Source organism: Prunus persica, chromosome G2 (genome assembly GCF_000346465.2).
Source record: "Prunus persica cultivar Lovell chromosome G2, Prunus_persica_NCBIv2, whole genome shotgun sequence".
NCBI lineage: Eukaryota > Viridiplantae > Streptophyta > Magnoliopsida > Rosales > Rosaceae > Prunus > Prunus persica.
The window spans coordinates 28,103,345-28,123,101 of NC_034010.1; the positions used below are offsets into that span (position 1 = coordinate 28,103,345).

The following is a 19,757-nucleotide window of genomic DNA, read 5'->3' on the forward strand; positions in this document are numbered from 1 at the left end:
AAAATATATTATAGATTCTTCGTTGACAAGCCTGAGGATAATTTATTGGGTATTAAGTGAGTATTTTAGTATTTTAAAAAATTATTACATGATTAAAAAGAAGAAAAAGAAAAAAGATTTGTATAAACAGCAAACAAACATGGTGGGCTACTGAGGGACGTGGCCTCGAGGTTATAGGGCACTTGTCATCTAAAAGCCCATTAACTTCAGGCCCAATTGTTATTTAAAAGCCCATTAATGTCAGGCCCAATATGTTTTTAGTATTAAATACTAATTCATTTTTTACTAGTGCTAAAATCAGATTTCAGTATTTTCAATCATCCCACCCAATTAATTAGAACAAGTTTGTCTGTCTCAAATAAAATCAAAAGGAAAATAATTACAAGACATGACCGGAGTTACTGAACTAATCCACGAGGACATGAAAATGGAGAGGGAGGGAAGGGAGCAGGTGCGCCTAATCTATTAGAAGATGGTACAGTTAGAATGAAAATGTTAGTTGCAAGTTTCTAACGCACCAACATATCCATCAAACCTCAATATAAAGACACGGTGCAACCGCCGAAATAGTGGACAAGGAATTGATGGCGGCAAACTCCAACAAGAAGCATCCAAGGGAACCGCCGGCAGTTCCATTTCTATGGGAAGAAAGGCCGGGAATACCTAAAAAAGACTGGAAACCACCAGTGGTTTCTTCAAATAGTTCATTTCCAGCTCCCCACATCGTCAAGCTTGTTGCCTCGGTTCCATTCAAATGGGAAGAAAAGCCAGGAACACCACTACCATCTTTCTCAGAACCAACATTGGAATCAGCATGTCCCTCCTCCCTACCACTGCAGCTTATCACTTTTCCATCACCTCCAATTAGCTCTCACCAGTATGATTATGATGGTGAGAACGAAGATTATGGTGATGATATTAGTGGAAATGGTGATGGAGAAGATGGAGCACCAAGTATGTTTAATTTGGAGCTTGAAGCATTCGATTTCGAAACAGATGATTCATTTATCTCAGCTCCTGCTCTCCTAGCAAACTGTCTTGTTCCATCAATAGCAATTTCCACTGCTGTTCCAGCAGACAAAAGCACACCAACAGAAGATAAGAGTGCTTGGCCTGAGACACCTTCCTCACCGGCCTCAGAAGCAGGCAGCAGTACAAGCAGCTATGCAACTGGAGTTTCAAGCCTGGTGGGGGCTTCGTTTTTGGAATGCCTCTTTCCATTGATTCCTGCCAATTCCGGATTTCTTGAAAAAATAGGCCAATCAGGCAACAGCTCTCTTACTCCACCAGAACCAAAGAGTGCACATTTTGATCGTGAAAGTAATGGCAGTGCCATTGTATGGAGGCCAAAAACACTCGGAGAGCTGATAATGATGAGTCGTAAGGGTAGTTACAGGAGGAAAGCTGTTCAAATGAGAAAACACAATCTATCAAAGGTAAATCTCCATTCTTGCTCCTACTTTCACTTTGTTTCCCAAAATATTTCGGTTACCAAGCTACTACAGAACAAATGATTCTACCAAACATTAGTTTGATATAGATTGAAAACAGGAAGGGAAATATTATATATATATATATATATATATATATGAACAAAGATTTCATAAACAACTGCTACTCTTGCCTGAATGCATGAATGACAGGAACTCATGGAGAATAGAGCTTTTGGATGCTGCATCTTTGGACCTGGCATCAAGATGATAGAAGGATTGTACAGCAAGAGGAAGAACTTGCCAACACTTAAACTGGTCTGAAGAAAAATTGTTGCTTAATGTTGAAACTCAACTTGCATTCAGTCCTCTCCATCTAGTCTGTCCTCCAGACGATTTTAGTTTTCACTTCGGGTTTGAGCATATAGATTACTCAACAACTATAGGTCCAAAATCTACCAAATATCATATTATGCAAATACCTCAAGAGAGCTACGCTTGAATGTATGTTTAACTTCAATATCTAATCTGTCATTATCCACAGCATATCCCTCTTCTCGAGTGCTATAACAGCTTCTTTGTATGGAGAAACGCCTTATGCACCCAAAAAGCTATAATGCCCCAAAATTTTGTAGTATTTCAACTAACTGGACGACTTAATTGTTTCAGTAACTTTTCGGATTCGGTCTATAACAACAGGAACATCCTCTGGAGTCAAAGTAGTAAAACAACATCTGAACCATCCAGGTTCTATGCAGTGGCAGGCTGACCCAGGAGTCACATTGATCTTGGCAATGTTCAACAGCTTATCCCATAACTCGAGTTCCCCTTTCTCACCATAAGAGCGAATTAATCCACTCATATCAGCCCAACAGTATAAGCCAGCACTGCTCTTTGCACACTTGATTCCTAATTGTTGCAAACCAGCCACAAATAATTCAGATATACTTTGTATCCTCCTTTTGTTGATCTCTAGGTATTCCTGAATGAATCTTGCATCCGAGAGCATCGAAATAATAAGCCGCTGGGTAAGAGAAGAAATGGGAGAAAATCTTGTTAACCTTTTAGCAGCAGTCAAAACACTCTCATTATATGAATATAAAACCCCAATCCTAAACCCTGGAATAGATAGGTCTTTTGATAGCCCATATATTATGTGAACCCTGTTCTTGTCAAAATCTTCGGTGTCAATAATTTCTGCCATGCTTACAAACTCCTCACTTCCATACATAGACCCAGCAAATATTTCATCAGAAATGATATGGATGTTCTTCTCTTGGGCAAAGTCTAAAAGACTGCACAGTGTTTCCCGTGAAAGTAAATTACCAACGGGATTCGAAGGGTTAGAAATGAGAACTCCCTGCACTTTTACTCCTCGTTTTCTAGCCTGATTGTATGCTTGTTCAAGAACAGTTATATTTAAAGCGAAGTTGTCAGTGCTGCGACAGTGAACGGGAATCAGCTCCACTCCTGCTCGCCATCTTATATCCCTGTGAAAACTGCAGATTGTTTTTCTAATTAACTACCACAGAAGATTTGTAAACATGATTATGACAGTAAAATTGACTTTTCTCCATTAATTAGAACAATTAGTTCTAGCAATATAAAGTTTCAACATGAGAATGACAAATATTACCCAGGATAATAAGGTGTAGGAACGAGAAATGCATTTCCATGGTCTGCTAAGCAGAAGCTTAATATCTCAACTGCAGGGGTTGCACCAGATGTTAACACTATTTGTGATGGGTCAAATGACACTGATTTTCGCATAACCTGAGACATGAAACTTGCCATAGCCTGCAAAGTCGAAACAAAACAAAAAGAAAAACAAACATTAGAAACACTGCAATTCTTCAGAAATACAAGACACAATTACAATTGCAACACAGATTGTAAATTAACCAACTGGACTTAAATCAAAAGAGAGAATATAGCGTATTATGGTTTATCATAAAATTTGACTAAATCATCCAAAAATATTATAGATATTAGAAAAAGCCATACCACTTTGAGCTCAGTCATTCCATCGAACGGCTGGTACGCCGCAATCCCACTTATGCTAAAATCACCACCGTCTTCTCCGAAAATTGATTGCGTCAAATTCTCCGTAATCCATTTCTCAATCAAATCCAAACACAGCTACAACCACACACACATACAGAAAAAAAAAAACAAAAAACAAAAAAGAAACAAAATTTACATAAAACTTTATTCTGAAAGGATATATTAGTATGACAACCAAGAACACACAAGCAACCAAAACTCTCACCCTGTTCTCGGACAACCCGAGCTGAATAACCCCATTCGGATTGTCCACCCTATCGTACGGGTCCTCCAAAACCCTATCCAACCCGATATAATACGGGGAGTCGTTTGGCTTCGCAATCCAACTCGCCCGGGAGGATACCCGTACCCGCCCCATGGATCCACGGGTGGACAAGTTGGACCGCGACGAGGTTCTCTGGAGCTCGGCGATGTTCGAGGAGGAGTGGGATGGGGAAGGAGGGCTGGATGGGGGTTTGGAGGGACGGTGTCGTTTTAGGTAGAGCTGGAGGAAGTAGAAGAGAGCACAGGGGATAAGAGAGCCGAGGATAAGGCCACCTCTGCCTTGGACGACGCCTTGGAGTGGCACTATCAGTCTCATTGCGGTGGCTCCGGCGGGCTTCTTTTGGGTCGGATCGGCGTCGAGTTAGCGGGGTTGGGTCATGGGCTATGGCGTTGGCCGTTGGTTGGTGTGGTTTGGTTACTTGGAGGGAGTAAGCTGCGGGTGAAGAAGTGTGTTTTGCTTCCAGAAACTTTGGTTTGTTTATCTGGCACCTGGCTGGTGTGTGAGTTTTACTAGAATACCCTCGTCAATTAATGATAGAAAGGAATTACGCATTTCATTTTTTTAGGCATGTGCAAATTCAATTCAAATTTGATTGAATTTCAGATTAGGATGATAGCTAGTTTTAGTTTCTTTCTGGTGTATTTTTATTTAATTCATGTTATATGTTGGATTGAAGTGATTCGGTCTAGTTATAATTGAATTGGATTGAATTGGACTTACATACTTAATTGGATCGAATTAGGTTATGAATTCCAATTAAATTGAATGCAGATCCTTCAAAATAGGTTGGATTGGAATCCATGCACACCCCTAATTTTTATATTTGAGATGTAATTTTGTGTTACTACAGAACATTTAATTTCATTAAACTAAATTCATATATACAATGTCCTACATGGTTATTATGTGATTAATTATTGAAGGGGGTGGAATAATTTTTCAATTGGCAGGGGTTCATGGCACCCTACCATATAAAAATGGTGGTAGTTTGTTTGTTTGTTAGTTTTGAAAGGAGAGTTGGATCGGTGTTCATGGAAAACCAGAGGCCACCTGTTGGCTTTCTTAAGGCTAAGTCTTATCCTAGTTGGTGAAAATGGTTGGCTGGTCTTACTCGTTGACAACAAGTCTCATGAATTAATTAGTCAAGGGAATGGATGAGCCAAAACGCAGCCTTATCACACCACTTTCAGTAAGCATGTTCATTGTCAAATTGAACATTATGCTATTCTTTCAACAAAGCCAAAAGACAAGGTTGAAATTTTATTGGGTTAAGACTTAAAGATAGCTGGTGCAAGCCAGAAAGTCGTCTGCAACCTAACAAAAAATATGCAAAGAGAACACTATAAACTGTTCATATAAGCCTATATAGAGCACAAATCCTACAGATAGTTTGTGCATGTGTGGTTACAGAGCAAATTCAATTGCCGTTGGGTTTTGGCATGATCTGATACTGCCCAATTAGGCAGGAAAGATATGGCAGAGTCAGTTCTATGCTTTGTGATCGAGAAACTAGTTTCACTACTCATCATCAGCACAGAAGCAAAACTTTCTAGAGACGTACGCAAAGAAGTTGGTTGCATAAGAGACGAGCTCGAGAGCATCCAGTCATTCCTCAAGGATGCAGATGCTAAGATCGCAGTAGAAGGAGAGATGGATGACAGTATCAAAACTTGGTTTAGACAAATAAGGGAGGCAGCTTATTACATAGAAGATGCCATTGATGAATATTTGCTTTGCATCACACAGCACCATCAAGATCGTGGTTTTCTACATAAAATTACTTGGTTGGTGAAGAAAATGAAACCACAGGATGAGATGGCCTCCAAAATTGAAGCTATGAAAACATTAGTTAGTGAAATCAAGGCTAGACATGAAGGATATGGTTTCAATTCCAGTGAACAAGGACAAAGCAGTGGAGAAATGACTGTTCCATGGCATGACCCTAGAGTGGCTTCCCTTTTCATTGAGGAAGCACAAGTTGTGGGTGTTGAATCTGCCAGAGATGAGCTGATCAATTGGTTGGTAGAAGGAGCATCAAAACATGAACTCCGTGAAGTGATTATGGTGCTTGGTATGGGAGGACTTGGCATGACCACTCTTGCCAAGGAAGTCTATGACAGCCAGATTGTGATGGCACATTTGATTGCGATGCTTGGAATACAGTTTCTCAGTTGTCTCTTAACATTGTTAAAAATGTGAAGGTCTGCCTTTGGCAATTGTTTCCATTGGTGGTCTACTGTCAACCAAGGTTAAAGGTCTGTCTGAATGGCAAAAACTATATAATAGCATGAGTTCAGAGTTAGAAAGCAATCCACATCTTACAAGCCTCATGAGAATCCTATTCCTTAGCTATCATCATCTACCATATTACCTCAAATCCTGTGTCTTATAGTTGTATAAGATTAATTCGGTTGTGGATGGCTGAAGGATTAGTAAAATCGAAGAAGGGAAAAACATCAGAAGAGGTTGAAGAGGAATACCTGACTGAGCTAATCCACAGAAGCTTGGTTCAAGTGTCAAGAGTTTACATTGATGGGAAAGCTAGAAGTTGTCGAGTTCATGATCTGTTGTGTGAAGTCCTCCTTAGAAGGGGCATGGAGTCGAGTTTCTGTCACATGTTATCGGAACATGAGTCAAATTTCACACCAGTAACTCGACGTTTCTCCATAGACAGCAGTTCCTCTGATGCCTTGAGAAGCATTGAACAATCACATATTCGTTCGGTACTTACTTTCAACCAAGAAGAATGGCCCAAGTCTTTTCTCAATACATTGAGTGGAAACTTTAAACTTCTGAAAGTATTGGATTTTGCAGATGCTCCAAAATATCAACTTCCGAAATACATGGGAGATTTGTATCTTTTGAAGTACTTAAGCCTGAGGAATACAAAGGTGAAGTTGCTCCCGGATTCCATAGGAAATTTGCAAAACTTAGAGACCCCGGATCTAAAACAGTGTCTAGTGTATGAAATACCTGCCAAGATAATAAGCTTCTTAAGTTGAAACATCTTTTGGCCTACTATTGTGATAAGAGCACAGACTTTAGCATGACTTATTACGAACGAGGAGTGAAGATACATGACGGTATTGGATGCTTACAAGCTTTGCAAAAGCTATACCATGTGGAGGCAAATCATGGAGGGATCAACCTAATCAAAGCATTGGGAAAGCTAAGGCAGCTGCGAAGGTTGGGCCTCAAAAACCTGAAAAGTGAAGATGGAGGGGCTCTATGTGCTTCTATTGAAAAGATGAACCACCTAGAATCTCTAGAAGTAAGCACATTAAGCGAAGATGAAGTCCTTGATCTACAATCCCTTTCAACTCCACCAAAATTTATTCGGTTTCTGTACTTGAAGGGGCCTCTAGAGCAGTTGCCTAGTTGGATCCCACAGCTTCAACAACTCGTCAAGCTACGGATTTTTTGGTCAAGGTTGAGAGATTCCCCATTGAAAGCCCTTCAAAACCTTCCTCATTTGTTGGAGCTTGGGTTCTCATACAAGGCATATGATGGTGTGCAGCTGCATTTTGAGGGAGGCTTTGAGAAACTCAGGGTGTTAAAACTCAAGGACTTGAAGGGTTTAAGTTCATTGATTATAGACAATGGGGTTATGCCTGATCTCCAAGAGCTACAAATAGGGCCTTCCCCACAACTGAAGGAGGTGCCCTCTGGCATCCATCATCTGAGAAATCTAACAACTCTTAGATTTGTTGACATGCCAAAAGAATTCCCAAGAAATATGGATCCAAATGATGGCCAACATTATTGGGTTGTTGAGCATATAAAATATGTTCTTTTTAGTTACAAGTTTGGACCAAGATGTGGCGTATTTGAAACTCACACCCTGCGTGATTCCAGCTTGTGAAAATGCATCCAAATCCCAGAATACCCAACACCTCATAAGGCTCAAATACAATCATTCATATCTTTGTTTACATTGTCTCTGTTATCCTTTATTATTATTAACTTTTATTGTCACTTTTGAAGTATGGTAACGAATAGAGTTTTTGTTGCCTTGTGTTTTGCTCATCACCAGTTTCACTCAACAAAGTCAAATTATATCCTAAGCATCTTCACCACAGAAACAAGCATTGTGCTCCTTACCGGTTGTATGTAAGAATTCGTCGGACGAAAAGCTTCATGGCAAGCCTATCACTGATCAGGGGTGGTTGTTTGTCAGTTTTCAAAGGAGATTTGGGCGGGTCTTCATGGAAAACCAGAGGAAACCCATTGGCCTTTTCAAGGAAATTAAGCAATGCAACAAGTCAATTCTACTGGTTAGATATGATTACAAAATAGCAACTTGCCAGTTGTTATGAAAGTCTATTATGCCCCCGAAGAAGAGAAGGTCAAAATTTCCTTGGTTCAAGATAAGCCAGCACCAATCAGAAATTCGTCTGCAAACTCAACCAAAAAGCATACGAAGAAAAAATTACAAACTGTTCATCTATTAAGACTCTCCTTAACAACGGTTTTTTCCAAGCTCCAAGCAAAAGATCAACACAAGCATATTTTGACCACAATTACATATAGTGTGTGCATGTACACAGCAAAAGATGGCAGAAGAAATTGTATGCTTTGTCATTACCACAGAAGTAAAACTTTCAAGAGATGTATGCACTGAAGTTGGCTTCATCAAGGATGAGCTCGAGAGCATCCGATCATTCCTCAAGGATGCAGATGCCAAAGCAGTTGTGCAAGGGGAGATGGTGAATAAACAGTATCAGAACTTGGGTCAAACAAGTAAGGGAAGCAGCTTATTACATAGAAGATGCCATTGATGAATATTTGCTTCGCATCACCCGGCATCATCAAGACCGTGGATTCATTCGTTTTCTTCACAAATTTGTTCTGTTTCTGAAGAAAATAAGTATCGCCGAGCAGCTATACTATTATTTTAAAAAGAAAAAACCAAGTCTAGCCGAGCGGCTATACAATTTTTTAAAAAATAAAAATTTCGAGTTTAGCCGTACGGCTATACTATTTATTTATATATATATATATAGATGACCATCCTTGCGATTAAGCGTCACGTGTCAAAATAGTATAGCCGCGCGGCGATACTAATTTATATATATATATATATATACACCTCCTTGCGATTCCCACATGTCAAAATCAGTATAGCCGAACGGCCATACGATATTTTTTAAAAGCATATAGCCGGTCGGCTATACTATTTATATATAAAAAACAGAAAAACCGAGCATAGCCGTTCGCCTATACTATTTATATATATAAAGACGACCCTCCTTGCGGTAAGGCCACCTCTGCCTTGGATTCGCCTTGGAGCGGCACTATCAGTCTCATTGCGGTGGCTCCGGCGGGCTTCTTTTGGGTCGGGTTGGTGTCGGGTTCGCGGGGTTGGGTCATGGGCTATGGCGTTGGCCGTTGGTTGGTGTGGTTTGGTTACTTGGAGGGAGTAAGCTGCGGGGGAAGAAGTGTGTTTTGCTTCCAGAAACTTTGGTTTGTTTATCATTGCATTGGCACCTGGCAGGTGTGTGAGTTTTACTAGAATACCCTCGTCAATTAATGATAGAAAGGAATTACACATTTCATTCTTTTAGGCATGTGCAAAATTCAATTCAAATTTGATTGAATTTTAGATTAGGTTGATAGCTAATTTTAGTTTCTTTCTGGTGTATTTTTATTTAATTCATGTTATATGTTGGATTGAACTGATTCGGTCTAGTTATAATTGAATTGGATTGAATTGGACTTACATACTTAATTGGATCGAGTTAGGTTATGAATTCTAATTGAATTGAATGCAGATCCTTCAAAATAGGTTGGATTGGAATCCATGCACACCCCTAATTTTTATAGTAGAGATGTAATTTTGTGTTACTACAGAACATTTAATTTCATTAAACTAAATTCATATATGCAATGTCCTACATGGTTATTATGTGATTAATTATTGAAGGGGGTGGAATAATTTTTCAATTGGCAGGGGTTCATGGCACCCTACCACATATAAATGGTGGTAGTTTGTTTGTTAGTTTTAAAAGGAGAGTTGGGTTTCATGGAAAACCAGAGGCAACATGTTGGCTTTCTTAAGGCTAAGTCTTATCCTAGTTGGTGAAAATGGTTGGCTGGTCTTACTCGTTGATAACGAGTCTCGTGAATTAATTAGTCAATGGAATGGATGAGCCAAAGCGCGGCCTTATCAGACCACTTCAAATAAGCATGTTCATTGTCAAATTGAACATTATACTATTATTTCAACAAAGCCAAAAGACAAGGTTGAAATTTTATTGGGTTAAGAATTGAAGATAGCTGGTGCAAGCCAGAAAGTCGTCTGCAACCTAAAAAAAATTTGCAAAGAGAACACTGTAAACTGTTCATATAAGCCTATATAGAGCACAAATCGTACAGATAGTTTGTGCCTGTGTGGTTGCAGAGCAAATTCAGTTGCCGTTGGGTTTTGGCATGATTTGATACTGCCCAATAAGGCAGGAAAGATATGGCAGAGTCAGTTGTATGCTTTGTGATCGAGAAACTAGTTTCACTACTCATCAGCACAGAAGCAAAACTTTCTAGAGACGTACGCAAAGAAGTTGGTTGCATAAGAGATGAGCTCGAGAGCATCCGATCATTCCTCAAGGATGCAGATGCTAAGGAAGCGGTAGAAGGAGAGATGGATGACAGTATCAAAACTTGGGTTAGACAAGTAAGGGAGGCAGCTTATTACATAGAAGATGCCATTGATGAATATTTGCTTTGCATCACACGGCACCATCAAGATCGTGGTTTTCTACATAAAATTACTTGGTTGGTGAAGAAAATGAAGCCACAGGATGAGATAGCCTCCAAAGTGGAGGCTATGAAAACATTAGTTAGTGAAATCAAGGCTAGACATGAAAGATATGGCTTTAATTCCAGTGAACAAGGACAAGGCCGTAGAGAAATGACTGTTCCATGGCATGACCCTAGAGTGGCTTCCCTTTTCATTGAGGAAGCTGAAGTTGTGGGTGTTGAATCTGCCAGGGATGAGCTGATCAATTGGTTGGTAGAAGGAGCATCGAAACATGAACGCCGTGAAGTGATATCAGTGCTTGGTATGGGAGGACTTGGCAAGACCACTCTTGCCAAGAAAGTATATGACAACCAAAAGGTGATGGCACACTTCGATTGCTGTGCTTGGATTACAGTTTCACAGTCGTACCATGTGGAGGATCTTTTAAGGATGATGATCCGGCAGTTCTGCAAGTCAAGGAAGGAGTATATACCTGAGGGGACTGACCAAATGGATCAAGAGTCCTTAATTGTCAAATCAAGGGAATATTTGCGGCAAAAGAGGTATGTGGTGGTTTTTGATGATGTATGGAAAGTAGATTTTTGGGGAGCTATAGAACATGCTTTACCAGATGATAATGCTGGAAGAATAATGATCACTACTAGGATCAAAGATGTTGCTGACTTTTGCAAAAAGTCTTGTTTTGTTCATGTTCATCACTTGCAACCTCTGCCTCCAAACAAGGCATGGGAATTATTTTGTAGAAAGGCATTTCAGTTTGAGCCGGAGGGAATTTGTCCTGAAGAGTTGGAGGAGTTGTCTCTTGAAATCGTTAGAAAGTGCGAAGGATTACCTTTGGCAATTGTTTCCGTAGGCGGTCTTCTGTCAACCAAAGATAAAATTTTATCTGGTTGGCAAAAGTTATACAGTAGCCTGAGTTCAGAGTTAGAAAGCAATCCTCATCTTACAAGCCTCACAAGAATCCTATCCTTCAGCTATCATCATCTACCATATTACCTCAAATCCTGTGCCTTATACTTTGGCATCTTTCCTTCAATTAGTTGCATAAGATTAATTCAGTTGTGGATAGCTGAAGGCTTCGTAAAATCGAAGAAGGGCAAGACTTTGGAAGAGGTTGGAGAGGAATACCTGACTGAGCTAATCCACAGAAGCTTGGTTCAAGTGTCAAGAGTTTGCATTGATGGAAAAGCTAGAAGCTGTCGAGTTCATGATCTGTTGCGTGAAGTCCTCCTTAGAAAAGGCATGGAGTCGAGTTTTTGTCATATGTTATCAGAACATGGGTCAAATTTCACACCAATAACTCGACGGCTCTCAATAGACAGCAGTCCCTCTGATGCCTTGGTAAGCATTCAACAATCTCATATTCGTTCGGTATTTACTTTCAACCAAGAAGAATGGCCTGAGTCTTTTCTCAATACATTGAATGGAAACTTTAAACTTCTGAAAGTATTGGATTTTGAGGATGTTCCAATAAATCAACTTCCGAAATATGTGGGAGATTTGTATCTTTTGAAGTACTTAAGCCTGAGGCATACAAAGGTGAAGTTTCTCCCAGAGTCCATAGGTAATTTGCAAAACTTAGAGACTCTGGATCTAAGACACTGTCTAGTGTATGAAATACCTGCCAAGATCAATAAGCTTCTTAAGTTGAGACATTTTTCGGCCCACTATTGCGACTACAGCACAAATTTTAGCATGACTTACGAACGAGGAGTGAAGATACATGATGGTATTGGATGCTTACAAGCTTTGCAAAAGCTATACCATGTGGAGGCAAATCATGGAGGGATCAACCTAATCAAAGCATTGGGAAAGCTAAGGCAGCTGCGAAGGTTGGGCCTCAAAAACCTGAAAAGTGAAGATGGAGGGGATCTATGTGCTTCTATTGAAAAGATGAACCACCTAGAATCTCTAGAAGTAAGCACATTAAGCGAAGATGAAGTCCTTGATCTACAATCCCTTTCAACTCCACCAAAATTTATTCGGTTTCTGTACTTGAAGGGGCCTCTAGAGCAGTTGCCTAGTTGGATCCCACAGCTTCAACAACTCGTCAAGCTACGGATTTTTTGGTCAAGGTTGAGAGATTCCCCATTGAAAGCCCTTCAAAACCTTCCTCATTTGTTGGAGCTTGGGTTCTCATACAAGGCATATGATGGTGTGCAGCTGCATTTTGAGGGAGGCTTTGAGAAACTCAGGGTGTTAAAACTCAAGGACTTGAAGGGTTTAAGTTCATTGATTATAGACAATGGGGTTATGCCTGATCTCCAAGAGCTACAAATAGGGCCTTCCCCACAACTGAAGGAGGTGCCCTCTGGCATCCATCATCTGAGAAATCTAACAACTCTTAGATTTGTTGACATGCCAAAAGAATTCCCAAGAAATATGGATCCAAATGATGGCCAACATTATTGGGTTGTTGAGCATATAAAATATGTTCTTTTTAGTTACAAGTTTGGACCAAGATGTGGCGTATTTGAAACTCACACCCTGCGTGATTCCAGCTTGTGAAAATGCATCCAAATCCCAGAATACCCAACACCTCATAAGGCTCAAATACAATCATTCATATCTTTGTTTACATTGTCTCTGTTATCCTTTATTATTATTAACTTTTATTGTCACTTTTGAAGTATGGTAACGAATAGAGTTTTTGTTGCCTTGTGTTTTGCTCATCACCAGTTTCACTCAACAAAGTCAAATTATATCCTAAGCATCTTCACCACAGAAACAAGCATTGTGCTCCTTACCGGTTGTATGTAAGAATTCGTCGGACGAAAAGCTTCATGGCAAGCCTATCACTGATCAGGGGTGGTTGTTTGTCAGTTTTCAAAGGAGATTTGGGCGGGTCTTCATGGAAAACCAGAGGAAACCCATTGGCCTTTTCAAGGAAATTAAGCAATGCAACAAGTCAATTCCAGTTTATGAAAATGATTGGCTGGCCCTACTGGTTAGATATGATTGCAAAATAGCAACTTGCCAGTTGTTATGAAAGTCTATTATGCCCCGAAGAAGAGGTGGTCAAAATTTCCTTGGTTCAAGATAAGCCAGCAGCACCAATCAGAAATTCGTCTGCAAACTCAACCAAAAAGCATACGAAGAAAAAATTACAAACTGTTCATCTATTAAGACTCTCCTTAACAACGGTTTTTTCCAAGCTCCAAGCAAAAGATCAACACAAGCATATTTTGACCACAAGTGTGTGCATGTACACAGCAAAAGATGGCAGAAGAAATTGTATGCTTTGTGATTGATAAGTTAATCTCACTGCTCATTACCACAGAAGCAAAACTTTCAAGAGATGTGTGGGAACCTAATTAAATCAAAACCCTAGGTCAAATAATTCCTTCCATTTGGGGATTATTTGACCTAATTGGAAATTATTCAATTTAATTGGGGATTACCCAATTAAATAGAATATTACCTAATCGGGTCGAGAATTAATTCTATTCCTACCCCAATTTTCAATTAAATGAGGAGTTATCTATTTAAGTCAGGATTTGATTTGATACCTACCACAATTAGGGATTTGATTTACCCTAATTAATGAAATCCCTAATTAATCAAATCAATTCCAAAAAGGGGAGGAATAATTCCCTTCCATCTACGGAATTATTCCTCTGAAACCCTAGCCTCCGAGACTACTATAAAAGCATAGCCACACACAATGGTAGAGGTACGTCTAAATTCCTACTAAAACTCTGCAGAAATTATTTCTCAAGAACCCTAGCCACTTCCTCTCTTTCTCTCTCTCTCACACAAGGCTCCGGCCACCACACACGGCTCCGGCCACCCGGTTTTCCTTGAAATACCCTACCTAACTTAGGCATCGGAGGGCCTTTGGCCAACACCCCCCGGGTGTGGTCCTTTTACTCCGATCTGTTTTGCAGGGAGAAAGAGAGAAGCAGAGAAGACGAAGGAATCTTTGACGAATATTCTCCCGTGAGATTATTTGCACAAACAAATTGGTGCTTTCATTGAGAGCGCGAGATATATTCAAAGCGTGCTCCAAATCCATCTTTCACACATTTTTTCAAACAACCATGGTTGATACAAGACGTACGAAGAGTAACGCCACCACAATGGGCCCATCTCATGGTTTTGTGGTGGAAACCTCAATGCAACCGCACGGAATCGTGGCTGCCAACGCCTTGCAGTCGTCCTCTAGTGCATTGCAGCCGCCTTCAGCTGCTGGAATTGCAGAACAGCCGCCGCATGACCCTGGGACCTCCACAGCCTTGCAGTTGCCAGCGCCGACTACCGGAGCTGCTCTGCCTCGCTGTCCTGCCGTCGGATCACAGCAGCAGCCACACCACTCAACTACCGGATTTGCTGCTCAGCCCCGTGGCTACTCCGACGCCATCCCAGTCTTGGAGCAGATCCATTCTCTCCCTCCTCTGCAATCACACTTGACTTATGCACCTGTGTACGCGTCTAATGGAGCCCTAGCCCATATGCCGTTTGGCCCGATGCACAACGCTCTACTTGACCCGCGCAGTCAGGTGGACCTTAACTCACGGGTTGATCAACTCACACAGAAGGTCGATGATCAGAACAACATGATTGGACAGCTACTCAGGCAGATCAACTTGAATCAAGGCCCTAACCTTGGACCCCGTGACGAGGAGATGAGGGCACACCAGCATGTCGGCGAGCAGTTCGAGAGGTCCCAAGCTGGTCAGACAAGGGCAAACCGGCAGAGGAGAGATCGAGATCGAGATCGAGTAGATGAGACGCAGACAGCCGCGAGCCGTACTCTGAGCCGTTCGGGGCTAGAACCAAGGACCAATGTGCTCGAGAGACTAGGCCCACAGACTAATGTCCACGCCCGCTTAGGCCCACAATCCAATGTCCACGCCCGCTTGGGCCCACAAGGAGCTCGAGTTCGTGAGCAGTCGCGTGACGAGCGCAACGACCGGTGGCAAGCTGTAGAAGAATCCTCACAAGCTCAACCTCCTAATCTGCCCCATGGGCAGGGCACCCAAGGGGATCGACCCTTGGGAACCGAGGAAGGAGTTAGCCAGTCACGCTCGAGACACCAAAGAGGTCGACCTGAGCGACCCACCTTGCAGGCAGAAGATGATGATCGACGCCCACCAACCTGCTCGAGGACCAACACGAGGCGACAAGATGTAGAGGAATCCTCACAAGCTCAATCTCCTAATCTACCCCACGGGCAGAACACCCAAGGGGATCGACCCTTGGGAACCGAGGAAGAAGTTAGCCGGTCACGCTCGAGACGCCGAAGACGTCAGCCCGAGACTCCAGTCCTGCGAGCAGAGGACGTCGAGAAGCTAGTGAATGACCGACTCCAAGCTCTCCAACTTAAAGGAAGCACGGAAGAAGCCCTGCACAAGGAAATTGATCGAGTTGACTGCTCGCCCTTTACTGACAAAGTGGAACGAGCTCCTCCACCGAAGCGGTTCACAACGCCATCCATCACTCCATTCAAGGGAGACTCTGACCCTAAGAGCCATTTGAGGCACTTCAAGAGCGCCATGATCCTGTACAAGGCAGACGATGCCCTGATGTGCAAAGTGTTCGCGATGACCCTGCGAGGAGCAGCTCAAGACTGGTTCCACACTCTACCGTCCGCGTCGATAGGAAACTTTAAGGAGTTGGCCTTCATCTTCACAAAGGAGTACACCTCCTACAAGACGGTCAGAAAGCATGCAGACCATCTGTTCAACCTGCGCAAGAAGCCAGACGAGTCTCTACGAGACTACCTGAGACGGTTTAAGGCTGAAAAGGCTAACATCATAGGATGCAATGACCAAGTTGCATCATCAGCTTTCAAGAAGGGCTTGCCAACCGAGCACGAGCTATACCGGGAACTGGCCATAACACCAAGTCAAACCTTGGCAGAAGTGTTCGCGACGGCAGAACGCTACGCACTTTGGGACGATGATCGAATCGCCGCAAAGAAAGCCAGCAAGCAAGTTGATCACCCGACGAAGCAGGCAAGCCAAAAGAGCAACCAATTCGAGCAAAAAGCCCGAGGTAAGCGCAGATCGCGGCCCCGAGAGGGAAGCTCAGAAACAGGGACCTTCACTGAGTTCGCTATCCCAATTCATCAGATCCTGGCTTAAGTGAAAGACAAGCCGTGGGTGAGGAGACCGCCACCTATGAAGGGAGACCCCTCTAAGAGGGACACCAGTAAATACTGCGCATTCCACGGGGAGCACGGACATTACACCAACAACTGCAATGCTTGGAAGAGACATCTTGAGGAGCTGGTCAGAGAAGGTCATTGCACAGAATTCGTCGCAAAGAAGGCCATTCAGCAGATCGAGGATCGTGATGCAGCTGCCAAGGAGCCTCCCCAAAAGATCATTCGAATCAACACCATTCTAGCTGACTCCCGGGAGTCTGGGCTGACCACCAAGGAGCGCAAGAGGAAGATCGCGCAGGCGGCTTATGTCTCCCAAGTTACAACAGGAGTACCAGTCATTGTGGATACACCCATCATTGGTTTCCAGAAGAAGGACTTGATCGGGCTTGACCTACCGCATAATGATGCGCTAGTCATCTGCATTCAAATTGAACAAGCTGTGATCGAGCGAATTCATGTGGATGAGGGCAGCGCAGCTAACATCCTGCAACTATCTGTCATCCAACAGATGGGATTGGAGCCCAAGATCAGCAAACTTGCCAGGTCGCTTACCGCCTTCAATGGGGCCACATCAATCACTATTGGAACGATCGACCTTGACGTCCACTCACCCCCAGTGCTCTGCTCGCAAACCTTCATGGTCATCAACGAGATCTCCCCCTACAATGGAATATTGGGCCGACCGTGGATCAGCAAAATCGAGGCCATCACATCTGCTCTGCACCAGAAGATTCGATACCCCATCCCTGGAGGCGGAATCGGGCAGATCAATAGTGACCAAGCCATGGCAAGAAGATGCACAGCCCAAGGGCTCAAGAAGAGCAAGCAGTTGCAGTTCACACCAGTAATGCAAGCTGCTACCGAGGCACGAAGCGTTCCCAGCAAACAAGCAAGCTCGAGCGAGAAGGGAGCTGTTACCCCACAATAGCAATTAATGAGCCAGGATCAAGGCGAGGGAATCCGCCCGGAAGACTCCCCTGAAAAGGGTTGGAAGCCTGAGGATGACGTCGAGTTAGTACCCCCTGATCTTGGCCAGCCAGACAAAGAAGCGCAGATCGGCTCGTGCCAGAATCCAAACAAGAAGGATCGAGAGGAGGGAATCCGCCCAGAAGGCTCCCTTGAAGAAGGTTGGAAGCCTGAGGAAGACGTTGAGTTAGTACCCCTCGATCCTAACCAGCCAGACAAGAAAGCGAGGATCGGCTCGCGCCTAAGCCCAGATGAGAAGATGGAGTTGACCATCTTCCTCCAAAACAACAAACACATGTTCGCGTGGTCACCATCTGACATGCCCGGCATCGACCCAGACATCATCTGCCACCGCCTCCATGTCAACCCTGCCAGCAAGCCCGTGGTGCAGAAGAGACGTAACTTCGCTCCCGAGCGAGTCGCGATCATTGAGGCCGAGATCGACAAGCTTCTAGCAGCCGGATTTATTGAAGAAGTCTCATACTCAGAATGGTTGGCCAACGTCGTTTTGGTGGCAAAACAAGAAAAGGGCAAATGGAGAGTGTGCGTCGATTATACCGACCTCAACAAAGCATGCCCTAAAGACAACTTCCCATTGCCGAGGATCGACCAGCTCGTGGATTCAACTTCCGACAACCAGCTGCTCAGCTTCATGGATGCCTACTCAGGCTATAATCAAATTATGATGTACGACGATGACAAGGCGAAGACCTCTTTCATCATCGAGAGATGGACCTACTGCTACAAGGTCATGCCCTTCGGGTTGAAGAACGCCGGAGCAACATACCAAAGGCTCGTGAATAAGATTTTCAAGGAGCAGATCGGCAGAACCATGGAAGTCTACGTGGATGATATGCTGGTCAAAGCCCCCAAGCGTGGAGACCACCTCAAAAACCTCACCGAGGCATTCAGCCTGCTCCGCCAATATCGCATGAAGCTGAATCCAAGTAAATGCACGTTCGGTGTATCATCCGGCCGATTCCTGGGGTACTTAGTCACACAACGAGGTATCGAGGCACACCCACGCCAAATTAAGGCCATCCTCGAGATGAAGTCACCTTCCACGGTGAAAGAAATACAAAGTCTGACGGGCAGAGCAGCAGCTCTCAACCGATTCCTCTCGAAGTCTACCGACAAGTGCAGACCATTCTTCAAAGCTTTGAAGAAGGGGCAAAAAGACAAGTGGGACGAGGAGTGCGAAGTAGCTTTCCAGAGTCTAAAGACCTACCTTACTTCACCTCCCCTGCTCTCGAAGCCAGCTCCTAGTGAAGACTTGTTCGTGTACCTGGCAGTGTCCGACTCAGCCATCAGCTCAGCTCTCATCCGAGAAGAACTTGGGGCCCAACATCCGATATTCTATACGTCAAAAGCTCTCCTCGATGCAGAGACTCGCTACCCAAAATTGGAGAAGCTCATTTTGGCCCTTGTCGTTTCCGCGCGAAAGCTGCGGCCTTATAGCTCACCGAGTCATCGTTATGACTGACTTTCCTTTGAGATCAATCCTCCACAGCCCTGATGCTTCTCAGCGGCTTATGAAGTGGGCAATAGAACTAAGCCAATACGACCTCCTCTACCGGCCAAAGACTGCTATAAAAGCCCAGGCCTTAGCAGACTTTGTTGCAAAGTACACACCATCAGCCGAAGAAGAGAAGCTGGTCAGCAAAAAGAAGGAAAGCTCGAGAGCAGACAAGACCTCCGCGGAACCTGATCAACCCAGAGACATGTGGCAGCTACGCGTAGATGGAGCGTCGAACCAGAAAGGAGCTGGAGGAGGCGTCGTCATCGTCACTCAGAAGGAATCCTGGTTAGGAGCAGCTATCACACTTGGCTTCCTGGCTTCAAATAACGAGGCAGAGGAAGTTACAAGCTCGACACTCTAGAAGAGAAGGAAATTCCAAGACAATGGAATGCCCACCACCTTCGGAGATACTATCCGTGAAGCTTTTCGCTTACCAGCTCGACTCCTAGCAGACGACGAGCCTCCCGTACTTCAATTGAAGACAAACTGCTTTCGATGTTGCCTATGTTGTTAATTTGCTTTATTCAATAAAGCGATGTATTCACACCAACATCAATACAAGAGCAAGTTTTTCAATGAAGTACTTTTTCGAGCATTATGTCCCACAAACATATACATGCAGGCAACAAGCCTTACCTCCATTGCAG

At 43.3% G+C, this 19,757-nt stretch overlaps 3 protein-coding genes and 1 pseudogene across 4 annotated transcripts in view; 3 read left to right on the forward strand and 1 right to left on the reverse strand.

The window, feature by feature from the left end:
* On the forward strand, positions 211–1,974 carry LOC18784569. The gene is made up of 2 exons (XM_007219550.2): positions 211–1,436; positions 1,644–1,974. The coding sequence occupies exons 1-2, from the start codon at positions 585–587 to the stop codon at positions 1,752–1,754; spliced, it is 963 nt and encodes a 320-aa protein (XP_007219612.2). The 5' UTR covers positions 211–584; the 3' UTR covers positions 1,755–1,974.
* Positions 1,625–19,757, reverse strand: part of LOC18786161 (probable aminotransferase ACS12) — a 22,778-nt gene continuing 4,645 nt past the window's right edge. Inside the window, exons 1-4 of one of the 2 annotated variants that reach the window (XM_007218964.2) lie at positions 3,700–4,500; positions 3,435–3,569; positions 3,067–3,227; positions 1,625–2,929 (exon numbers count right to left, since the gene is read on the reverse strand). In XM_007218964.2, the coding sequence (XP_007219026.1) occupies positions 2,074–2,929; positions 3,067–3,227; positions 3,435–3,569; positions 3,700–4,074 (1,527 nt within the window). In that variant the 5' untranslated portion in view covers positions 4,075–4,500 and the 3' untranslated portion in view covers positions 1,625–2,073. Of the gene's footprint in view, positions 2,930–3,066; positions 3,228–3,434; positions 3,570–3,699; positions 4,501–19,757 lie in introns of those variants that run through there. The other variant, XM_020556960.1, reaches the window with a different exon arrangement.
* Positions 4,986–7,708, forward strand: LOC18785576 (annotated as a pseudogene).
* On the forward strand, positions 10,008–13,111 carry LOC18785685 (disease resistance protein RPM1). Its single transcript, XM_007220205.2, has one exon. The coding sequence runs from the start codon at positions 10,223–10,225 to the stop codon at positions 13,022–13,024; it is 2,802 nt and encodes a 933-aa protein (XP_007220267.1). The 5' UTR covers positions 10,008–10,222; the 3' UTR covers positions 13,025–13,111.

Bases quoted from the DNA above. Each gene is read 5' to 3' on its own strand.
- LOC18784569 (XM_007219550.2), top strand. From the start codon at position 585: ATGGCGGCAAACTCCAACAAGAAGCATCCAAGGGAACCGCCGGCAGTT. The intron at 1,437-1,643 runs GTAAATCTCCAT...CATGAATGACAG, and splicing joins GAAAACACAATCTATCAAAG to GAACTCATGGAGAATAGAGC.
- LOC18785685 (XM_007220205.2), top strand. From the start codon at position 10,223: ATGGCAGAGTCAGTTGTATGCTTTGTGATCGAGAAACTAGTTTCACTA.